Source organism: Jaculus jaculus, chromosome 17, assembly GCF_020740685.1.
Source record: "Jaculus jaculus isolate mJacJac1 chromosome 17, mJacJac1.mat.Y.cur, whole genome shotgun sequence".
Classification (NCBI taxonomy): domain Eukaryota; kingdom Metazoa; phylum Chordata; class Mammalia; order Rodentia; family Dipodidae; genus Jaculus; species Jaculus jaculus.
The window spans coordinates 1,101,158-1,125,338 of NC_059118.1; the positions used below are offsets into that span (position 1 = coordinate 1,101,158).

Consider the following 24,181-nt stretch of genomic DNA (forward strand, 5'->3'; position numbering starts at 1 on the left):
GGTGGACTGGCTTCCGAACCTAAGGGCCTTTAGAGCAGAAGCCCATCCAAAGACCTGGCCTAGAGAAGCCCAGGCCGAGGGCGCCCCGAGGCCAAGGAGAGAAGGGAGACATCCCAGCGATGCGCACCCCGGGCCACAGGAAGGACCCAAGAGGTGGCCGGGGCAGGAAGGGGCGGAGGCGGGAGAGGAAGAACCGGGACAACCCGGGGCGGCGGGGCGGGGCGGGCCATTGTGGGCGCGCAGGTGAGCGGCTGGGCGGGCGTTGCGCTGCGCTCCGTCCCGGATCCCACGTCCACGCGCGCCGCGAAGCCGAGGCGCCCGAGCATGGCCCGCGGGGTGGCCATGGCACCGCTGGCCGTTCTGCTGCTGGCCTCTGCGTTCCTGCCCTGCGGGACCGGTGAGTGTGGGCCCGGGATCCGAGGGCTCCGCGGTCCCCGCCGGGGTGGGCGGTGCGAAGTACCCTGGACGACTCGCTCCCCGCCGGTGGGGCGGCAGCGAGGGTGGCGGCAGCCTCCAGGATCTCGGCGACCTCGCCTGGGATGCACGTGGGAGGGACCGGGACCCGGACCTGGACGAGCTGGGCTCAGAGCGAGCCCAGGGAACCGGGCCCTTGGGCTTTGCCGGGATTCTCGGGGCGTACGGGTCGAGAGTTGAAGAGCCTTTTTTTCTCTAGCTAGGCCCCAGAGGGGCTAACACCCCTCCAGCTCACCTCTCCTCTCCACCCGTGCGCACGCTCCATCCCCTTCCTGGAGTCCCCAGTTTTCACTAGCCAGGACTCGCCAGGTGGGACAGCCGCTGGCGCTGACCCCGCAGCTGGACGAGGCTCGCGCCGTCAATGCGCGGGGGCTCTGGCGGCTCGTTGCCTCAGATGGTGTGAATTTTCGCGGAGTTCTGGATGGGAAGAGGGCGGCCTTGCGCCCAGATCTGCCTGGGATGGCGCGCCTTGCTGGGCCCTGGGAGTAGAACACAGTGAAAACCTGTTATAAGAACTCGATGTGAGGCCAGCAGGCTTTTATGTTTGCTTGTTTGTTTTTAAATTAAAACAGTTGCTCAGAACATGATAGGGGTCTGTGAGACCATTTGCAGAGCCGAAGGGAGTGCTTGTGCTTGACAGGTAGATAAATTCGGATAAATTAAATCAAGGAATGAAAATGAAACTGGTGAGATTGAACGTGGGTGTGAAGGTATCAGCCAGCCTTAGAAACGCAAGGCAAGACAACTTCCTGGTTCCTTTTCCCAACATAAAGGGACATCGCTGCACAGTAGATAGAAATATTTATACCTCATTTAAAACGTGAATGTCTACTTTTTAATTTTGTTGCTGTTTTGGCTTGGTTTGGTTTTTGAAGAAAGGGTCTTGCTTTGTACCCTGAGTTGGCCTTAAACTCCTTGATCCTACTGCCCCACCTCTGGAGTGCTGGAATTACAGAGTTGTATCACCAGTGTGCTTTCTTAGGATTGAAATTTCAAAGTTAAAATATTAGTTCTAGTAGCTTGGTACGTAACTCAGTTTGTGGAGCATTTGTTCAGTATGCACAAAGCCCAGAGTCCAGTCCCCACCATCCTTAAGTGGGGCATGGTGGCAGGCAAAGTGGTTGGAAGCTCAAGGTCATCGTGGTCGTATGAGTTGGAGGCTAGCCTGGGAGTCATGGGCTCTGCCTCAAAAAACAGGACTGAAGACATTGCTCCGTGATTAAAGGTGCTTGCGCGCAAAGCCCGGTAGATAGCCAGGGTTTGATTCCACTGTACCCACATAAAGCCATATACTCAAAAGTGCTGGATTTTTCTGGATTGCATTTGCAGTGGCAAGAGGCTTTGGTGTGCCCATTCTCTTCCTCCCCACCCCCTTTTCTCAAATAAGTAATTTTTTTGGGGGGGGTTTCGAGGTAGGGTCTCACTCTGGTCCCGGCTAACCTGGAATTAACTCTGTAGTCTCAGGGTGGCCTTGAACTCATGGAGATCCTCCTACCTCTGCCTCCCGAGTGCTGGGATTAAAGGTGTATGCCACCACGCCTGGCTTAAACCATTTTTGATTTTTAAACTGATTTTTTTTAAAAAAATTACTTATTTGAGCCGGGCGTGGTGGCACACGCCTTTAATCCCAGCCCTCGGGAGGCAGAGGTAGGTGGATTGCCATTAAGCTCCAGGCCATCCTGAGACTACATAGTTAATTTTAGGTCAGCCTGGGCTACAGCAACACCCTACCTTGAAAAAAAAGTAGTTTAGGAAGTGAAGATGTGAGAAAATGTGTGTGTGAGAGAGAAGTGGATGCTCACCACTGTTGGAACTGGGTGACTCAGGATTGTTTTGAGATAGAACCATAGGGCCCAGATGCTATCTGACAACATTCTTGTCTTCTTGGTTAGTGGAAGCTAATGACCTCCCAAGACAATACATTCGAGGAGGTCTCCCTGATTGTGGAAAGGATGTTAGGTCAGAAACTGAGGTGAGTGGGTGATCAATGACTGTTAAAGAAACCAAAGATAGCCCAAAATAATTTTAGCTCTCAATCTATAACACTCCAGCTCTCCATAGTCAGTCAGTTCTAATCAGTCAATCTGTGGAATCAGCAGCATAGGTGTGGTCTTTTCAGGGAACCTCAGTTCACAGGTCACATGTTTCATTGTCCCTGACCTAAGGAGGCTGCCCTTTTGGTACTCAGCAGTTCCATCAGAGCCCCTTCCTTCCAGAAAGTCTTGGCTAGCTGAAAGCCCTCTGTCATGGTTTACTATATAAATGCCAAGAGGCCTGAGAGCTTTCTCAATTCACTTTCTTCATCTGTGGTTCTGGGAAAGGACCGGTGAGATTGCACCGGAGGCTGAAGTGGAGCTGAGTCAGCAGTGCTCCTGGTCTACCTGAAGACAGGCTGCATCCAACTGGTGACCTGTGAGGAGTTATTGACCCCAGAGCCTGGCACATGAATGTTGTTGATGTATCCCTGAACTTGAATTAAAGATTCAGCAGAGGAGAACTGAACTTCATGTCACTATGGAGCAGAAGAGTAAAGTGTACCTTTGGGTGGGGTTTGCTTGTGTGACCTCAGCATCTCTGCCCTGTACCCCCATTTGCAGGAGGGAAGCCCAGGTTAAATTAGAATCATAGCCTTTCAAACCTTCATGTTTCCAAGGACCACCAGATATCAGAGTCTGGGTCAGGGGCCCATTATGACTGCCATTGCTACTTTCAAACCTGTGAATGGACAGATCAGATGTGTTTGCTCCTCAGCCTTCAGATTCAAATGAGAACCTGTGGCAGTTGTCTGACTGTGTTACTGGCAGGACATGGAGTCCCTCAGCTCTCCCCTACACTCCACGGATTGTAATAGACTGAATCATAGGGGCAGGTCTTGGCTTCCCTGTCATCCCCAGGATTCACTTCAGGGCTTACCTTTGCTCACAGATGACTATGTATTCTGTTTTGGTTCTATTTACTGCCAGGTTTTCTTCAATAATTGTATGTTACTTCAAACATTTTCAAGGCTAGAGATGTAGTGCATTTGGTGGGGTACTTGCCTAGCAGGCATGAAGCTCTGGTCTTGATTCCCAACACCAGGTGAGAATATCATAAGTTCAGCCAAGGTTATCCTTGGCTGCATAGTGAGTCAAGGCTAGCATGGAAGGTGTGAGACCAGTCTCAAAAAAAAAAAAACAAAACAAGCAAACAGATTTCATTCTGAAAGCTGTGTACAGTGGTGCACACCTTTAATCCCAGCACTCAGGAGGCAGAGGTAGGAGGATCACTGTGAGTTCAAGGCCAACCTGGGACAAAGTGACCCTACCTTGAAAAAGAAAGTGTCAAATTTTATTCTGGTAGGTTATTCAATAGAAAGGTATTAAGAATTATGTAGCCCTGGGCTAGAGAAATGGCTTAGTGGTTAAGGCACTTGCCTGCAAAACCTAAGACCCAGGTTTGAGTCCCCAGGACCCTTGTAAGCCAGATTCACAAGGTGGCACATGCATCTGTAGTTTGTTTGCAGTGGCTGGAGTCTCTGGCATGCCCATTTTCTCATTCTCTATTTCTATCTGCCTCTCTCTCAAATAAAAAATAAAATAAAATATCATCACGTTGACAAAGGTATAAAATAGCACAAACCAGATTGTCTCATTTATATATATTCAAAAAAACCTATATATATGTTTTTCAAGGTAGGGTCTCGCTGTAGCCCAGGCTGACCTGGAATTTACTATGTAGCCTAAAACTCATGGCCCATTTTGGTATATTTTGTTCTGCACATGATTGACTACTTTGTCCAGCTAAAATTCTGAAAGCATAGTTGTTGGGATGAGGAGCAGAAAAATCTCTTAGGGCCTCCCATGTATGCTTCTATGGTGCCTATGGCAAATGTGTCCTTCTGTGCCTCCGCTGAGGTCCTATTTCTCCTACTCTCCCCAGGATCTTGTCACTCTTCACCAGTGTGTGGGGTGGAGTTGTCATTCTCCTCCCCTAGCTCAGCAAACAGCGTAATCACTCTAGAGTCTCAGAAAGCCCCCGGCTGGGTGGTATGAATAGCCCCGAAGTACTTTTATGCTAGAGGACCTAGAATTGAGACTCTTGGCTTATAGCATAAGACTCACGTGCCTTTCTGCCTGATGTTACTGACAGGCTCTTGGATGGTAGTAGGTGGGAAACAGGGCTAAGCTCAGAGTGCCTGGGGCAGAGTGGGGTGACCAGACCCCAGATGTGGGGGACCTGTAGCTTATGTTCTCAGCCTTGTTGATTGAGAAAAGTTCACACCCTTTAATTATCATTCTAAAATGTAAAAGTTATCCCACAATCAAATTATTTCACACCACTTACCCCAATCTTGTAATTAGCCTACAGCCTTCTGGGGTGGGTGGCAACAATGTAGACATATTGACAAAGAGAGCCAGGTTCCTCCATCATCTCTTTGCAGGCTTGCCTTTGTGTTTGTTTCACAGTTTTAAAATTACTGATTACTGCTGTTCCAGGTAATAGCCGATGTGTATTTAGCATTTCTGTGAGCTCTCCTACTTGACAAGTCACATCTCTAAACACACATCAGCAACCCCTTCTCAGAAACCAGACTTTGGCTATGAAGTCATGAATGCCCTATGTCTCATTATTTCATCCTGGCAAAATGACAATGGTCCATTGGTCAGAACACAAAACCCCCAGAGGTTTCTGAAACATGTAATGAACCACAGGATGATCCCCAGTGTAACAACCAATTCCGTTAGGTGTATGACATCACTTGGAGGCTGCCAGGACATTTATGTGGTGATTCCCAGACAGTCTCTTGCTGTGGGGTAACCCACTGTGCCTCTTCCATGGACACTGGCCCCTGATCTTCTCCATCTTGCTATATATAGAATGCAAGTTGAGACTTTCTGCTGATCATCGTATTTAAAATGTGTTTAAAGATGTGACTATGTTTCCAAAACAGACACGGTTAGAGTGACCTTAATGGAGGAACCTAACTTCTACCATGCCTGAACAATAATAAGGAGGCTGTCTTCTGCTGAGAAAATACAGACACAAGAGTGCATGCATGGGCCTGCACAACCTGCTGCCCTCTGGCCCTAAGCAAAGAGGCCAGCCCAGAGAGGTGAAGGAGCTGACTCAGGGCTCCCCGGCCAGAATAGAGGGATGCTGAGTGGAGCTCAAGATGTCTGATTCCAAACCTCAGCTCCTAGCTGTGTGTTGTGCTGGTGGCCATCAGCGGGGAGACACTGACTGCACCCCAGAAACTGTACTGCATTAAACACACACACACACAGTGCTGCGTTTGCTTTTATTCTAGGGTTGTGTATGTGTGGGGGTTGCTTTTCTTCCAGTTAGGATTCCAATTGCTTACAGAAATTCTGTGTTGCTGATTTTTTTTTTCATTTGTTTTGTTTTGAAGGTTTTCAGACAGGGTCTCATGTAGTGCATATTGGCTTCAAACTTAATATGTAGCCAAAGCTGGCCTTGAACACCTTCCTGATCTCCTGAAGGCTGGGGTTGTAGACGTGGGCCACCACACCCAGCTTATATGGCTGAGTTTTCAAGTCACTGTTGTGAAAGATTTCACTTCTCCTACATCTCCCAGCAAAAATCCTTCCTAAATCCTACCAAGTCTTTTTAAGCTATCAGAAAAGCTCTGAAACAGAAATACCTCTAGGTGGTTCTTTTGAAAGAGCATAACAGTTTATTTCACTACTTAAAAACCCCTGGTGGTCCATGTTGCTGTTGGTGCCATGGAAACGCAGTGCTAAAGGGATGGCCCTGAACAGAAGCCACCATGATGGAAATCTTCAACTCCTCATCATCCCCTGCAGACATCACATACCATCTGGCCACCCTGCCACTGAGCATTTTTGTATGTGGTTTTATGTTGTTGGTGTTGGTGCTGGGATTTTGTGCCACTGACTCAATATATAGCCCTGCCTGGCCTAGAACGTGTGCAGCCCAGGCTGACCTTGAACTTCTGAAGATCCTCCTGCCCCTGCCTCCTGAGTACTGGGATTATAAGTATGTGCCACCAAACCAGACTTGGATGTGATTTTCATACTGAAGACACTTAAAAATTGTGTTTGAAGCAGAACTGAATGAAGTAGTGTATTCCATTATGATGTTTCAGTCAATGATGGGCCACATATACGGTGGTGGTTCCCTCAGAGTATAGTGGGTATGAGACATCATTCAAGAGGTGAAGGCAAAAGGGTCAAGAATTCAAGGCCATCCTGGACTACATAGCAAGATCCTGTGTCACCCAGCAAAAATAAAACAACCTGAGCTGGAAAGATGGCTTAACGATTAAGGTTCTTGCCTGCAAGGCCAAAGGACCCAGGTTTGACTCCCCAAGGCCCACAGAAGTCAGATGCACAAGGTGGCGTATGTGTCTGGAGCTCATTTGCAGTGGCTGGAGGCCCATGGTGTGCCCATTCTCTCTCTCTCTGCCTCTTTTTCCCTCTCTCTCTCAAATACATAAATAAAATAAAAATGAAACCAACCTATTGCCTAGTAGTATCACAGCCATCCTCACACAGAGTCTACGTCATCATTCTGATGCTGGTGGAAGCAAGCCCACAGCAGGGCTGGCATAAAAGAGTGTAGCTCAGTGTGGACAGTACAAAGGACAGAATACAGACAGTATTCTGCAAGGTGACTACTTATGTGTTGCTGTGCACTCTGTCATTATTTTAGCATGTGTTCCTTGTGACAAAAACTACTTTCCTGTGAAGCACTCTGCCAGGATACACCAGCATCAGCTTAGGTTACGTTGTTAAGTGACAGGTGAGTGAAGGCCCTGTGTCTCCTAGGTTTGCATAGATACTCAGGATGACATTCACATGATGAGATCACCACTGTGTTGTTTCTTAGAATGTATCCCACTGACATGTGACCATCATAAAAAATGGGAATGGAAAGGTATATATCCCCTTTTACCTGACTCAACCTCCTTCCAAGGCAGCTGTGGCTTCCTTTCTATTGCTTGTAAGTATACACTCCCTTTCTACACAAGCAGAAACATGTTATATATATCATATAGGATGTATTCCATATGACTCTTTTTCTCTATTTAGCAATCCATCTTAGTGTTTATTTCATATTTTATATAGAACTTGGTGTGCTTTTTAATGATTGCATGATATTCCTTACCATGGGCACACCATGTCACTTTTAATCAGCTCCTCACAGATGGGCTGTTTCTAGTCTTTTGTTACTATACACATAACATTGATACCCATCTTTGCAGTTAACTTTGTTGAACATATGAACAAGTTTATGTCTAGGCAAAATTTCAGACAGGGGGATTACTGGATGAAAGGAGTTTTATCAAGTATCTAAGAGTACATGGAGGAAAGTGAGTATCAGTGACTTGGAGCCACTTGGGCAAGCAAGAGGGCTGTACTCTATTCTTCCTTTATTCTTTCCAGTTGAAACTGGAACATTTAGAATTTCTTTCCTATAATTTATTGTGGTTACTATAGACCTGCAACCTGAGTCTTCCTACTCTTTTGGGGGAATGCTGTGCCCTGTCAGCTATTCATGTAGCTGTCTTCTCTGGGTCTTCTAAAATGCCCCTGTCACCTGGCTGATTGTCTTCAGGTGCACTTACTTTATTAGTGGTAGCCCATGTCCCACTGTGCACACCTATTGAGCTCATCTTGGAAGGAATGCTCTGACTCGCCCTTCACTTGCTGGATCCCCTTCTCCTCTCAGCATACTCCACTGTCCTCCATCAAGGCTGTCACATCCGAGGGACCCTTTGTAGCCCTCATCATCCTGGACCACTTTGAGATGCCACTGTATGGCAGGAAGACGGCATCATGCCTGGGCTCTGGTGGATTCATGTTTTCACCAATGCATGGTTAACTTTCACATCCAGTCCACTGTAGCCCATCCTGAGCCACTGTGCTGCACAAGCCCAACCATACATCCTGGCTCACACATGGCAGGTGCTTAGTGCTCGCTTACAGAAGATAAAGATCAAACAGGCTTCTCCAACCAGCCTGTTGTGTAAAGAGTTTTCCCCTGGAGAGATAAAACCATGCATCTATTCACCCCAGATAGGGCCCAAACAACAGACCAAAGCATGATTGCACCAAAATCCAGTGGGCTTATTGGGGTTACTTACAGGATGACTTAAAGGCAGCTGCTTTGCCAAGCACACCTCAGCCCAGGTGACAACTCACAGGTGCTCACTGGAGCACTCTCCACAGCTTGCAGGCAGCTCTGCTTGGAGAATCTCCCCAGAAGTTGTAATATCTATAGCCTTGAGGAGGGGGCTTGTAACCCTTTAAGTTTCTGTTTTCCCAGACTTGTTTTCCTCTGCTCCCTTCAGGAAGGAATGTCTCAATTCAGAGGAAATTGCTACACTACACAGGCCTACAAGGACCCATGTCCTTCCACTCTGTAGCTCTGCTGTCTTCAGCACCTGGCCTCTGTGGTCATCTACATCCGATAGCTCAAAGGAAGAAGATACGGGGACTCCAGTATAAGAGGGTTGCAAGGGACAGGAATGGGAGATGCCTGAGTGGTATAGCTCCACACAGCTGGAAAGAGAGGCTGTGTAAGCATCTTGGCTGTGGGACAGAACAGTAAAGCAGGCCCAAGAGTCAAGAACTTCTTCTGACCCCATGTCTTACAGTTAGCTTTATGGCTTGGGGAAAGTTACTTCACCTCTCTGGGCCTCAGTCTTCCAATTTTTCAGAGAGAGGTGGGGAGGGAGAAAGAGAAGGAGAGGCTCATTCTGTAGCTAGGCTGGCACCAGACTCGGAGCAGTCCTCCTGCCTCAGCCTCCTGAGTGCTGTGCTTACAAGTGTGAGTTCACAGACACACGGGGCAGTTTTCCAGTGTTTCATTTAGTGGGCGGAGGGGAGGGGTTGGACCACACATTGGAACTTCCAGTGCAGCATTCCTTCCATCCCACCACACCGCTATCTACTCCATCCTGGACACACAAGAAATGGGGCTCAAAAGAGAAGGAACCCATCCCAGAGGCTGCGTGGCAGGACACAGACCGTGGGAACGCATGTCTTGTCAGGTGGTATGGGGCTGATGTTGTCCCTGCCTGGGGGACACTGCCAGCAGCCTCGTTCTCTGCCTCTCCTCCTCCACCGTATCGTCAGCATGTAGGGTATTCCACATGTCCAGAGGGAGTGAACGCAAATGTGGGTGCATTGGCAGGAGTGTTGGCTACTCCAGAAACCTCTCAGGGGAATAACAAGTGATGGTGAACTGCTGATGATCCCCCAAAGAAAGTGGAGTGAACCACCATGTGACCTACTGATGCTATCTATCATATCTTACCAGGACTTAGGAAAAAAGACTGGAAGGAAGTAGCTAAACCACAGCTCTGGACCTCACCTGTGGCTTGGCATTGTCCCCAGGGTGAAGGAAGGTTAACCGGTAGCAGTGATGACAGCAAGCAAGAACTTTGTGTTGACCTGTACATCTCTCCATTTTAACCACATCACCCCATAATATCCCAGCTCAGTTAGTTTTTTTTTTTTTTCTTATGTAGCCATGCTGACTTAGTGATAGGATATTCTAGGTAATCAGAATTCGTTTTGTAGACATTCAGTTGACATGCTTTTATGAGATTAAAAGTTCTTTCTTCCAGCCGGGCGTGGTGGTACACGCCTTTAATGCCAGTACTTGGGAGGCAGAGGTAGGAGGATCGCTGTGAGTTCAAGGCCACCCTGAGACTACATAGTTAATTCCAGGTCAGCCTGGGCCAGAGTGAGACCCTACCTCGTAAAACCAAAAAAAAAAAGTTCTTTCTTCCATTACTACACTTAAATAATGTATATATTTCAATTTTCTCCTGGGTAGAGGCAAAGCCAAGGGACCACAGAGGGCCTTGTTAGTCTAACTGCAGGTGCACCCCCTCCTGCTAGACAAAAACCCTGCAGATAGGACTGCAGTACCAGTAACTGCCACATCTGGGGTGTGACCATCTTTAAATGATAATGTTACCTACCGCTAGCAGGTTTCTTTTCCATAAAGAATTAGGACATAGGAGACACGTGTCACAAGGTGAAAGTAAGATTTTATTGACAAAAAAAAAAAAAGTTCCCTGGGATGTAGGGAAGGGTCTCAGCTGGGTTGTCGTGGACATTGGAAGGGAATGGGTTTTTATTACTTTTGAATGTCCCTCCCATTCCCTTCCCTGTCCTTGGCTTGGTCTTCAGGCATGTGGGCTCTGCGCCTGCAACTCTGGGGCCATTGGTCTCAATGAATTTGAGGATGTCTTGAAAATAAAATTAAAATAGTTTTATGAGTACAGATGGTGTAAATTTTCTTCATTTTTAAGTAAAGTGCAAACACTGGTATCCTCAGTAACAGGATCAACTCATTCTGGACAAAATGTGCCTCTTCTGCAAAAATGTTCATGGTGACAATCTGCTGCCTTTGCCTTACATACTAGAGATGGTCTACAGAAATCAGAGTTTCATTGGCATTCTGAGCGCAAAGATGAAGTGGGATTTAAGTTATGCTATTGTTTGTGACCATGGGTCTGCCATGTCACAAACCCCTGGGAACTATGAGAAGGCTTCTGCAGTTCTTGGCAGTGTGTGTCAGGCTGGGAGCCGAGTAGGGGTAGGGTATGTCTTCACAAGAGGCACATTCATCCAGACAGACAGCTGGTCAGACACACAGGCGGGAACATCAGGCTATTATAGCCAAGGTGTTTCACCAAAGCCCTCCCAACAACTTAAATGCACTTGGCTCCGGAGCCGCCACCGAGGATTCGCAGGTGGAAAGATGAAGTCCCTGCCCTTCAAGGGCTTGGCTTAGCTGGAGCAGGCCGACTCTGTACTGCTGGGTGACTAGGCCAGCAGCTACGGTGGCAATTCACACCCTGTGTTCTATTGGACTTCCCCAGCCGTGGGGAATATCTGAGTATTCCTCCTGTGGGTTAGGGTCATCCATCTGACAGGCTTAGCCAGCCTCGCCAAGGACACAACCTCTTTCCATCACTGCATGATTTGCTTCTGTGTCTTGCTCACTACTATGCCCCCCTTATTTGGACCAGAACACCCCCTCGGGGCTGGAAACTGGTGGGGAGGACATCCGAAGTAGAAGAACTGGAGCTAGAGACCTCATGGATCTCACACTGGCCTTTTAGCTTTCTGAAAACCATCTCACTGGGCAGCTGAGCTTTGGAGTAGGTGGGCATGACTTTCCTGAGGAGAGTCACCGGACATCTCTTCACCACAGATACTGCACCCGTGGCAGACCAACGTAAGAATTCACCCATCCAGCTTGGTGAACCAGTGAGTTTATTGGGGTTACTTACAGGACCATGGGTGACTCAGAGGCAGCTGCATCTCCAAAAAGCCCACCCCAGTATGAATGATGACTCACAAAAGCTCATCCCTGGAGCTCCCTGCCCAACTTGCAGACAGCTCCACCAAAGGTCTCTCTTTTCCCAGCAACTGACTTACTGCTTATTTATATGCATAACCTTGGGGAGGGGTCTTTGAATCGTTAACTCTGAGTTTCCTGAGTGGGGAAAATTTCCTGAGTCTTAGGAGCCTCCCTCTTCCCTCCAGAACAAAATGTTTCAGTCTAGAGGAAACAGCTACACAAAAGTTGGGCAATGCTGGATTCAAGCCCTAATCTTCCTGCTGATTCACCTGGTGATCTGGGCAGATTACCTAACCTCCCCAAGACTGACCTTGGGCACTGAATGGCAATAGCTGCACCTGGAGTTTGGCGAGGTCCCAGTGAGGGCATCTGTGCCTCACTCAGCCCTGCTGGTCAAGAGCAGACCAGACCCCACCTTTGAGAACTGTGATGACTTTGGTCATTTGGGCTGTGCCCCAAAACATCAAATTCCTGTGGCAGGTCATTGTGTCTGTAACCAGATGCCAGCTGCTGTTAACACTAACCCACTGGGGCACCTGTGAGGACCGGAAGAAATGCCTAGATGTGGAACTGCTAGATTAGAAGCTGCATCACGTTGCTTTCTAGAACAAGTTCTATTTGCTAGCAAGCGCCTACACACGTGAATTTCCTGTTAGCCAAGGAACTGACCAGACAGGTTCCTGTACAGCTTAAGCAGCGTGCTCAGTTATATAGGATACACGACGGGAAACACCTCAGAAGGCCTCTGAGGGCTGCAGCTTTCCTTGTGACCAAAGTGGCAGACACAGGCTTGGCAAGAGGATGCCAGCATGTGCAACCAGAGCTGGATCTCCCTTGGGACTGAGCCTGGCAAGTCTAGTTTTTAATCCTTGTTGAGAGATGAGGAATTACTCCAGAACTGGTCTGCAAATTGCTGACAGCCTTATCAGGCACTTCAGCCTTGGGTTAAATCTGTCAAGGGCTGGCTCTTATCTTGTCAGAACGTGGAAGATCTGTCGCATGTTGTAAACAGTGCTTGCTTGAGTCATCTTACAGAAGTCCGCCAAAGGGCTGGGGGTGTAGCTCCCAAGTGGCCAAGCACTTGCATAGTGTCAGTGAAGCCCTGGGCTCCATCCTTTGATTCTTTTAGTACATCCAAGACCTAACACAGCTGAGTTTTGAAATAACATGTAACATACATGTATGAAAATATGCTGATTTTAAATTTCAAAGCCAAGTGTGAGTATAACAATGCATAGTTTGGTTGCAATAAGCAGTATTTCTCAATTATAGCCCCTGTCTATAAGGAAGCATAAAGTTGATTTCTGCAAAAATTTGGTCACAGAGCATAATGTGGCAGCACATCCCTATATTTCCAGCATTTGGGAGGCTGAGGCAGGAGGATCAAGAGCTTAAGGCCAGCTTGGGCAATAACATAGTAAGACCCTACCTCATGAAAATAAGCAAAGAGCCGGGCATGGTGGTGCACACCTTTAATCCCAGCACTCAGGAGGCTGAGGTAGGAGGATCACTATGAGTTTGAGGCCAGCCTGAGTAAATTCCAGGTCAGCCTGGGCTAGAGCAAGACCCTACCTTTGAAAAATATATAATAATAATAATTAATAAAAATTTTAAAATGAGCAAAGAGACAAAATGTAAGTAGGCTGTGTAAAAAGATAGAAAAGTGCTAAGCTACTGGGAATGGAGAAATGAGGAGCCAAACCTGCCTTCTCCCTTTGGAACATCTTTTCCTGAAGAATAACTTCCTGTTGGGGTTTGATTTGGTTGGGTTTTGTTGTGGGTCTCTCCAGTCTGCCTTTAGGACCAGCACTGAGCAAACCCAGTGAGTTTCCCATTTAGAATGCCTTATAAAGATCTAACCCAGCTGGGGGTGTTTTTTGTTTAAACCTGTAGTTCCTTTGTTCTGATATTACACAGCGCACGCGTGAGCACATGTGTGTGTGTGTGTCATATGCATGTGTATGAGCAGATGGATGTACCTCATGCACATGAGTGTGGAGGCCAGAGGAGAACGTTGGGTGTCCTCATTGTCCACCAGTATTTCTTCCCTTGAGATAGGGTGGGTGTCTCCCCCAACCCAGAGCTGCTGTTGTTGCATCAGTGAGTCCCGTTATTCTCTGGTCTCTTCCCCTCCTCTCTGTGTACTAGAGTCACAAAGGTGCATGGACAAACCCAGCTTTTTACATGGGTTTAGGGGAGTTGTACTTAGTGGTCTCTGGCAGAATAGGTCCTCATGCTTAACCAACAAATATTCTGAACCCCAGGCCATCTCCCCAGCTTCTTATCCACCTTCTAAACCTCAACTGTCCACTTGAAATTATTTCTCTATCCAATGCAATTTGATTCCATGTGGAGTTATAGTAAAAGTTTGTGTAATGGGTGGTCAAGGGAGTCTTACTAAGGTCACATTCCAGAGAATTTTATGAATGTGTCCATTTGTTGTAGGCCAATCTAGCCTCCATGTGGTACATGTGGTAATATGGCCTGTGCCTTTGGCCATAAAGGATAAAATGCCACGGAAGGGTCTAGATAGCTCAAGACAAAGTCTTCACTACTTGGGAAATAGTGTTTGTGTCTATCTTTATGTGTCTTCATGCTTGTAAGGGACATTATCACCCGAACCATCTCCCTAGCCCCTACTTTGGGAAGTGATTTAAATCACAAGTCCTACAACTCACTATTGCTGTTAGTGGAAGACGGATCCATAACTTTAAAACATAAATAGCTCAAGTCATTTTCTTTGCTAAGGACTCAGGAATGAAGAAGGGAATAAATAAGGTCGATTTTGATCTACTACCTCCATGAGTTAGATTAAGTAGGAATACACATGGGGTCTTATTAATATTGCTCTGAGAGCTTCACCTCACTGTCCTCTGTCATCATCCTCAGGGTTATGGAAGTAGTAAGCTGTTTTAAAGAGAACTGTGGGTCTCTTCATTGAGAGTACTGGAATTTGGTGTCCTTTAAGCCTTGAGGTCCCTGGATGTGACTCTGGAAGTCAAAGCCCAGCCTTGTTCATCTTTGTAGCAAGGCTGAGTGGTATGGACAGAATCCAGCCTTCATTGGCATCTTAATACCAGGCTTCTTGCCACTGCAAACAAACTCCAGATACAGATGCCACTTTGTGCATCTGGCTTTACATGGATATTGGGAAATCAAACCCTGGTTGTTAGGCTTTGCAGCCAAGTGCCTTAACAGCTGAGCCATCTCCAGGCCCCTCCCTATACCTTAGGGTTTTTTTTTTTTCTTTTTTTATGATTTTATTTTTGAGACAGAGAAAGAGGCAGAGAGGGAGAGAATGGGTGTGCCAGGGCTTTTCAGCCGCTGTGAATGAACTCTAGAAGCATGTACCCTGTTGTGTACCTATGCAACATTGTGCATTTGTGTCACTGTGTATCTGGCCATGTAGGACCTGGACATTTGAACATGCATACTTGAGCTTCACAGGCAAGTACCTTAACTGCTAAGCCATCTCTCCAGCCCCCTATCCCTTAAGTTTTTTGGTTTTTGGTTTGTTGTTGTTGTTGTTGGGTTTTTTTTGTTTTTTAGGTTTTTTTTGTTTTGTTTTGTTTTGTTTTTGTTTTTTTGTTTTTCAAGGTAGGGTCTTACTCTAGCCCAGGCTGACCTGGAATTCACTATGGAGCCTCAGGGTGGCCTCAAACTCACGGCGATTCTCCTACCTCTGCCTCCCAAGTGCTGGGATTAAAGGCGTGCACCATCACGCCCAGCACCTTAAGTTTTTATCCAAGCTACACTCCCAAACAATTTTGAAATGAAAAGATTTACATTCATGTTGCGTGCACATTGGACCATCTTAAACAAACTTCTTTCCCCTTTGGTATCCTGGAGATACCCTGGGGAATCATTAGCTTGGAAATTTTTTTTCCATCTTGATTTGTCTTGGTGAGAACAAAACATCCCTGTCAGAAAATTCCTGGCTGCATATGGAATTCCCAGAGCACTTATTCATCACACCGTGGGCTCCAGCCCAGCTGCTCAGGTACTAAACTTGGTCCTGTCTCTTCTAGTCATAGAGGCCTGGGCAGTTTTTGCAGCCATTTTGAGTCTGGGTCTTCATCCACAAACTGGAGATTGGCATAAGAACCAACTCTTGGGAAAGTTGTGGGGATTCTATAAGTATGTACATGTCAGTGTGGTGCCTAGCACATAGTTAGCATTCATTGAAGTGTTTGTTGTCACTGAAGCAGGCCTGGGGTTCCCACCAAAGGGAGATGCATCAGTTCCTGAAATGACGAATGATATTCAAATTATTTTTTATGTGAACATGGAAATTAACTGTTTCCAGGTGGGCCAATCTGCAGTCTTATTGTGGATGATAATTTTACCTCATTTTTCCAGTCCATACAAGGACTTGGCCAAGTCCTCAGCTAGTGGATCTAGGGTATTGAAACCATTTTCCTGCAACTGTCTTCCAGCCTCACTGCCTAAAGACCAATGTATTATTAACACTTGGTGTTGTGACAGTCTGCCACCCCTCCCCTGTTGAAATGGCAGTGATCCCTGCCCCTTGGCATCAGCCAGTGATTCCATTCATCCCCTGACCCCCACTGGGTAATGCTGGATGACTTGGCGGCAGGCATGGGTCAGCTCATTGTGGTCTATGGGGGTTGCCAGCGGGGCTGTCCTACTGCCTGTGGAACCCAAAACACTCTGGGAAGTGAAGTCATATCTCTGAGTCTGTGGGAAGTGAAGTCATATCTAAGAGTCTCAATGAGAGCCCGAGTCACGTGACTCTGTGTGCATGGAAGGGCTTTGCCAGCCAGTAAGCAAGGCAGGGCAGGGCAGGGCAGAGCCAGGCTAAGGTTAGGGTGGCAGAATGTTAGCTTTGCTCATACTTGCATAGCCTCAGAGTGAGAGCTTTCTCAGAGTCTGGCCCAGAGGTGACATCCCAGCCTCACCCAAGTCCTGCCCTGACAGCCAGAGCTCTGGGCTCCAGGCTGATGAGGCTGGATTGTCCAGTTACATAGCTGATGGCTGAGCCCCAGGGTTTTCAGTGCCCTCAAAATACTGACTCTCCTGATCCAGTGAGCAGAGAAAAGGGCAAGATTGTACCTACTACTGTGTGAATATGATTATTGCTCTCTGCCAGTAAGGAAGGTGGCAGAACATTATGGAAATGGTGTGTGTCCCTTGGGGTGGACTCCGTTGGCATCACTTCCTCAGGCTCTCCTGTTGTGGGCACTCTTCCTCTGAAGGATCTTCCACAATTAATGAGGTGTATTCTGCAGACCCAGCCCCCAAAGAAAATCACTCATTTCTCTGGTTCTCAACCCAAAAAATTTGGATTGACTGCATGAAAGCAGGAAACACTGGCTAGTTAACCCACTGAGGAGTGTGGTTTTCATTGTGGCATCTTCCTCAGAGGGAACAGGGCCTTTGTCCATCAGTGGTCTTCCTCTCTTTGGAGGAAGCTTTGGAATCTGACTCCCACACAAGAAGAGACTGAACAGCCACACTGATTAACACTCACTCTCTGCATCCTGGGTGCTCCTGTAGGGCTTATCCCTGTCCCTGGCTGGCTGCTGCTTGTTGCATCATGATTGGATGGAGAAAGTGAATGAGAGCCAAGCCCCACAGGAAACCACACCCAGCAGGGAGGCCGCTGGTTCTGGCACATTTGAAATGTTTAAATTGTGTTTGTCAGTCTTGGAAACTGAGCTTGACGAATCTGGGAGGAAATGACACCCTTCGTATTTATCTGGTGGAATCCCTTCTTTGCAAGGAACTTTTATGGGGCGTGCTGTGGTATGGTGAACAATGAGCGGTGATTAAAACCATTGGAAAGTCCCACCTAAAAGGCACCATCGAGGAGAAATGAGCAAATATGTCCTAATAAGGAGAAATGGGTGGCAAGGAGCTGAGAGAAGCGTGACTCAGGAACCCAGCTGGTGCCTCAAAAGCTTTCCCCAGGGGCCCCAAGCGTCCAAACACTGCTTTCCGGAAAGCTAGCTTGGGTATATCTTTCAACAGGAAGACCTCAGAATCACAGCAGAATTAGGAGCCTTGCCTAGGATTCTCGCAACTGGGGTCCCAATTCTTCTGAACTTATTGATGTAGTGAAATACAAAAATCCTGGGGAGACAAAGGAGGAACACAGAAGAAGAGAGGTCTCTTCTGTTGTCGGGCAGCTGTGCTGCATTTATCAAGGGCTCCGATGTCTTGGGCCCAGTGGGAGCCAGGGAAGGCTGAGATTTTCTTTTTCCTCAAAGTATTGGTTTTTCCAATTTCAAGCTATGATGCATGATCGGGAAAAATTATGCAAGCAGAAATGCTTTCAAACTGCAAGCCCTTGTGATCAAATGAGGTTTCACGTTATTTCAGGCAGGCAGTGTGGTCCTCTCGTTCTTCATTTCAGTGAAATAATGGCCCCTCACTCAGAGGGGGAGAGGGAGCCTCTATCCCAAATCTATACAAGGTAGATTCTTACCTTCTCACTTCAGCTTCCTCTCCATCTGACTTGTATATCATTCAGAATGAGGGAGGCAGTTATAAGTGGCAGCCATGTGGGTGAGGTGTCCTTGGCTGAGAAACAACCTGTATGATAAACCCCTCCTCTAGCAGCCAAGGTGAGTAGGAGTCGCTGTGAAGAACTCGTGTCTGTTTCTGGTTGTTTTCTTTCTTTTCTTTTTTTTCTTTTTACTTTTGGTTGACGACCTCCATGCATATAGACAATATACCATGATCATAATTCCCTCCCTCCTTTTTCTCTCTATTCCCCCTCCACTGAATCCCTTCTTTCCAACTAATCACTCTTCTATTTTGAAGTCATCATTTTTCCTCCTATTATGCAGGTCTTGTGTAGGTATTTAATGCCATGGACACTTTTATGTGGAAGACAATAGTCAAAGTACTCCTCCACTTACTTTGGCTCTTATGTTTGTTTTGCCACTTCTTCCAAAATAGTCCCTGAGCCTAAGAGGGTGTGACAGAGATGTCTCATCTAGTGCTGAACATGCCACTGTCACTTCTTCTCAGCACTTTGATGTGAGGCCATGTCTTCTTCAGCTTAGGGTTTCTTCTTGACTCTGAGCTGGGAGCCAAGTGGGAACCACTGTAGTCCTCTGCTCTGGGTCACTGGAGGATAGTGTGTTAATTATTTTTTTTATTGCTGTGATCAAAATATTTGAGAAAACAACTTAAGAGAGAAGAATATGCATTTCAGCTCATGGTTTCTGAGGGTTCAGTCCATGGCTGCTTGACCTTGCACACTTGATCAGAGTATTATCGAGGCAATGTATGTGGCAGATGGGAGAGGCTAGGGCTTGAAGCTATTGTTTTCAAAGTTGGCAGATTATAACGTTAACTCCCTGATGGTAGGAACTCTAGATGTTTCTGTTAGTAAATCATTTGCACCAAGTATCATCCCTGGAATGTATTAGAACTCGGAAAATATTTGTTAAATGAATATGTGATTTCAATGATTCTTTTTTTTATTTTACTATTTGCATTCTTTTTTAAATTTTTTTTATTAGTTTTCTATTCAGCAAATACAGGCAGTTTGGTACCATTATTAGGCTCATCCGTGACCTACCCCCTCCCCAATGGCCCCTCCTGGTTGATGTATATGGAAGCATGAGTTTCTGAAAGAGAACCTGTGCCTTGCTAGAATGGGCTAGCATAGCTCTGGACTTGTTTGTAGTACTGACCTGGCTGAACACTGGAGCAAAGTGAGAGAATTTGAAAAGCTCAGCTTGGAACTTCTCTGAATCTACTTAAAAGAGATTGAAAATTTTACAACTTGAGAGAAGATTACACCTCCGCCCACCCCACCCCCCCAAAAAGTATTAAAGCGCCTTTCACCTGTGTTTGTGACTTCTTATGGTTTTACTTGTGTAAAGTTACGTGCATCAGTCCATGCACAAGGCAGTGGATTTTTTGGCACCTGTGCATAACAAGTCATCCTGCCATAGTCAAAGCTCCCAGCGCCTCACACACTCTGCAGCACCTCACAGCATCCCCCATAATCTGTCCCTCTCCCTTCTCCAGCCTAGTACTAATTTTAAATAATGCTCTGGCCAGAGAATGGAGAAAGGAAAGAAGAAATGAGAACAAAACGTACTGGTATTGTCAGGGAGTGGTGCCTCTCTTCTGTTTGTGTGTGGGGAAGAGGGTACATGCATGCATGTGTGTGTGTGAGGAGGCCAGACGACAACCTTGGGTGTTATTCTTAGGAACATGGTCCACCTGTTTTGGAAACAGGGTCTCTCACTGGCCTGGGGTTCACTGATTTGGCTAGACTAGCTGGCCATTGAGCTCCATGGACCCTCCTTTCTGTGCCTCCCCAGTGCTGGGCTTACCAGCATGCCACCACCCCTGGAATGTTATGTGAACACTGTAAATCAAACTCAGGTCCTCATGCCTGAGAGACAACCACTTTACCCCACTGATCCATCTATCTACTCCCTGTACCTGCCCTTGATGTTAAATTGAATTAACCATGACTTGGATATCCAGAGATGGAGGTTGCCAGAGAGCAGACCAAATCTTCAGAGATGTAGTACTCCAAGAACCCTTTATAAGTAGAATTCTTAGACATTTTTATGATAACAAAAACCACACAAGGGGTTGTAATATACAGCTCAACTATAAATCTGACTGCCTTGTTTCTAAATGTGGACCTTAAGTTGATTTTAGCCTGATGTCTTAAATAATCCCTCAGCCTTCAGGTCTGTCTCAGAATGTTTAACTACCCCATGGCTTAAGGACAAAGCATTTAAGATAATACATTCCTGCCTCACAGGACGTTCTGTGTGTTTCTTTTCCCCTCTCTCTTCCTCCATCCCTTTCTGTCTTAATTAAAACACTCAGAGTTCCTGATCTTCCACTCCACCACCACAGGGAAGATTTATTAGCCCATAGTATAGGGATGGTCTTACATCTAAGTAAGTAAATGCTGCAAAGACAAGGCTATGGGACTGTTATTTCATGTGGATTTGTTTGGAGGCTTGGTGCCTGGCTACAACTAAGCAAGATGGGTGAATTCTATAGGACTGCAGGCCTATGCCACCAGGGTAGGCCAATACATTTACTTCTGATTTCAGCAAATATGCTTCTATCTCCTACTGTACAAATATGAATGCTTTTGGCCTACATAGCAGTCATGGGCAGAAAGCAGCCGCTCTTGGTGGACCAGTCTGTCTCTGTCTCTCTAAATTTCTAAACAACAGCTTCTGTATGGCCTTTCTTGTGTAGTCATGTTGAGAAGGGATGTGACAATGTTTCTTCTTGTTATTAATGCTGCACAAATGGTGGTCTTAAAACATGCTGCCCAAGAAATCCAGAGTACAGTACTGTGGTCTTAACATTTAGAAAAATTAATAGGCTAAACAAGAGGCTGGTGTCCAGGCAGACAGCACAGACCTGGCTCTTTGCTAGTGGGAGGGTCAGCTCTGTCATTTTGAACTGTCTGCTTCCCAGGCCAGGAGAAAAGGGACAAGGGGACCAGAGTGGGCAGCAGAGGACTATAGCTTGTCTGTGGAGCTTCCTTCACACTCACTTCTTTTTTGTTTTATTTTGTTGAGGTAGGGTTTCACTCTAGTCCAGGCTGACCTGGAATTCACTATGTAATCTCAGGGTGACCTTGAACTCATGGTGATCCTCCTACCTCTGCCTCCCAAGTGCTGGGATTAAAGGTGTGCGCCACCACACCCAGCCCCATTCATTTCTTGCTCCTTCCTTTAGAAGCTTCTGAGATCGCTGTGCCTCAAGGAAGTGGCATCACAGTTCGCATCAAACGGCCAAGCCCAGCCCCGCCTCTAAAATCCTGCTACATCATCACGTCTAAACAGCACATGAGTGAGTTGTTCATCGAGCCCGGAAAAAGACAGAATGTTACCTTCAGCTGCCGGGATCCAGAGAAGCACTTTGTTGTGGAGATAGAGAAGAATATCGGTGAGTGTGTTCTCAGTTCACTGGCTGTACTCCCCACCCCTGGCCACTCTTTCCTGAGCTGAGCCATACTCCAGCAGAGAGAGAGAGAGAGAAAGAGAGAGAGAGAGAGAGAGAGATAGAGAGAGAGAGAGAGAGAACTCCATTCTAAACCCCACCCTCTCCTAACCAGCTCTTACATGACCAGTCACAGGCCCCATGCTTCATGTGGACTCAGGGTTAATCTTTAGAAGAGCCCAGTGAGACATTTAGAGAGCAGCTGGTCTGAGATGGCACATGCAGGAAATGAATCTGTGTGTAGTGGTTTTTGTCCTTAACCACTAGGCTACATGGTATTTTCACAGAGCATAGGAGAAACTCAATATGCTACAGGTCTAAAGGTCTGTGAGGCTCTGCCTCATATGCTGGAAACATCTAGAAAGGAAACAGGTTCACTGTAGTACATTTGTGCTGCTATAACACAATACCTGAGGCTATGTCATTTATAAAGGCTAGAAGTGTATTCTCTCAGAACTGGAGGTCAAGGTACAGAAGGTACTCTCCCTTCAATCTCTCTGAGAGGGCACCAATCCCATCCACCCACCCTCACAACTTAATTACCTCTGTCCACGTCCATGTCTTAACATTGCCATGATGTGGGCTGGATTTCACCAGTGGATCTTGGAGAAGAGGAGAACATTGAAACCACAGCAGACTTGGACAGAACATGTATCTGAAGCAAAACAAAACTTAGCTGAGCTTTGTGCCTTTAATCCCAGCACTTGGGAAGCAGAGGTAGGAGATCATCCTGAGACTACATAGTGAATTTCAGTTCAGCCTGGGCTAGAGCAAGATCCTACCTTGAAAAACTATCTTTAACAAAAGGCTAATAATTGTTTATTAAAAGATATTAGATAGAAACTTAAATTACCAAGGACACAAATCATATGATGACCAGAATGTTTTTAAATGTTTAATATTTGAAATATAGTTATTTTATGCATATATATCTCAGTGTAAGAATGGACAAACCAATAGTCCACAAACAGCCAAAAAACAAAACAACAAAGTAACCTTGTCCTCAAATAATGTTTTTTTTTTTAGGCAGAGTCTCACTCTATCCCATGTTGACCTGGAACTTGCTCTGTAGTCATACCTCAGCCTCTCAAATGCTTCAGTTAGAAGCATGAGCCATGATGCTTAGCTAAATTTTGTGTTTTGCTTCATGCTGGCTTTGAACTCACATTGGTCCTCCTACTGCATCCTCCCCAGTACTGGAATTACAGGTGTGCATCACCACATCAAGCCTTTCTGTTATGATTCTAAATCTAGTCAAGTTGACAAGAGTGGCCCAAACTTGTGTGTGGGGATCAAGACTGAGAATCTCCACGTTAGTGGGGACTAAGCTCCCACAGAAGACAGAACCCAGTGAGAGCCAAATGCTATCCCAACATGGTGGGATATGAATGGAAAGCACACTGCAGACAAAGAGGTTTTCATGAGGGTCTAAAACCTCTCCCATCTTTACAACACACAGAGTCTAATTTTAGCTAGATGAGTCACCACTTTAACCCTGTTTTATTGGTTTGGCTCAACAGTGCTCTGACACAAACAGATTAACCACACACAACCCTTCTTTGATGCTGGGATCATTGCCTTCTGCAAGTAACCAGGTAAAAGTCACATGAAGCCAGGCATAGTGACACACGCCTCTAATCCCAGCACTCGGGAGGCAGTGAGTTCCAGGCCACCCTGAAACTACATAGTGAATTCCAGATCAGCCTGGGCTAGTGAGACCCTACCTCTAACCCCCCGACCAAAAAAAGTCACATGATAATTCCAGCACTGCTTTGTAAAAATGAGGCTTGACAGGATGACCTCAGGTGCTAGACCTCAATGGAACATGCCTAAAGATTCTTCCAGGCCAAAGGCCATTGTACCTTTCCCTCCCTCTACATGCAGGATAGAGATCCTGAAGGGACTTGCCTGCTTTCTTTTATTTCTCTTCCTGCTTATTTCCTCCTTGACAGTAATAGGGCTAGAAGGGCTGGGCCAATAAATGGCTTTGTGCGCAAGGATGAGGACCTGAGTGCACACCCCACACCCATGTAAATGCTGGGCATGGCGGTATGTGCCTGTAACCCCAGTGCTGGGGATGGACAGGAGGTCCCTGGGACTTGCTGGCTCTCTAGACTAGGCAAATTGAGATGCTCCCAATTCAGTGAGAGACCTTGTCTGTAAGTAAAGTAGAGAGCAATTGAGGAGACACCTGATGTTGAATTCTGGCCTCCACACACACATGCATGCACATATGCACTCACATGCAGACATACACATATTCCACACACATAAACAAAAAATAATAAGAAGGAAAAGTAAAGAGCTTAAGGAGGTAATTAGCTGTTAGCTGTAAGAAAATTCTCCTGCAGTAGGAATAGTGGCATGAGAACCCCAAGGGAAGACGAACCCTGTA

At 46.5% G+C, this 24,181-nt stretch overlaps 1 protein-coding gene across 1 annotated transcript in view; it reads left to right on the forward strand.

Moving 5' to 3' along the window:
* The first annotated feature begins 311 nt into the window (after nucleotides 1-311).
* The window catches only part of Cdcp1 (CUB domain containing protein 1), a 47,246-nt gene continuing 23,376 nt past the window's right edge, over nucleotides 312-24,181 (forward strand). Inside the window, exons 1-2 of the mRNA XM_045136815.1 lie at nucleotides 312-397; nucleotides 21,526-21,732. Of these exons, the coding sequence (XP_044992750.1) occupies nucleotides 325-397; nucleotides 21,526-21,732 (280 nt within the window). The 5' untranslated portion in view covers nucleotides 312-324. The remainder of the gene's footprint in view (nucleotides 398-21,525; nucleotides 21,733-24,181) is intronic.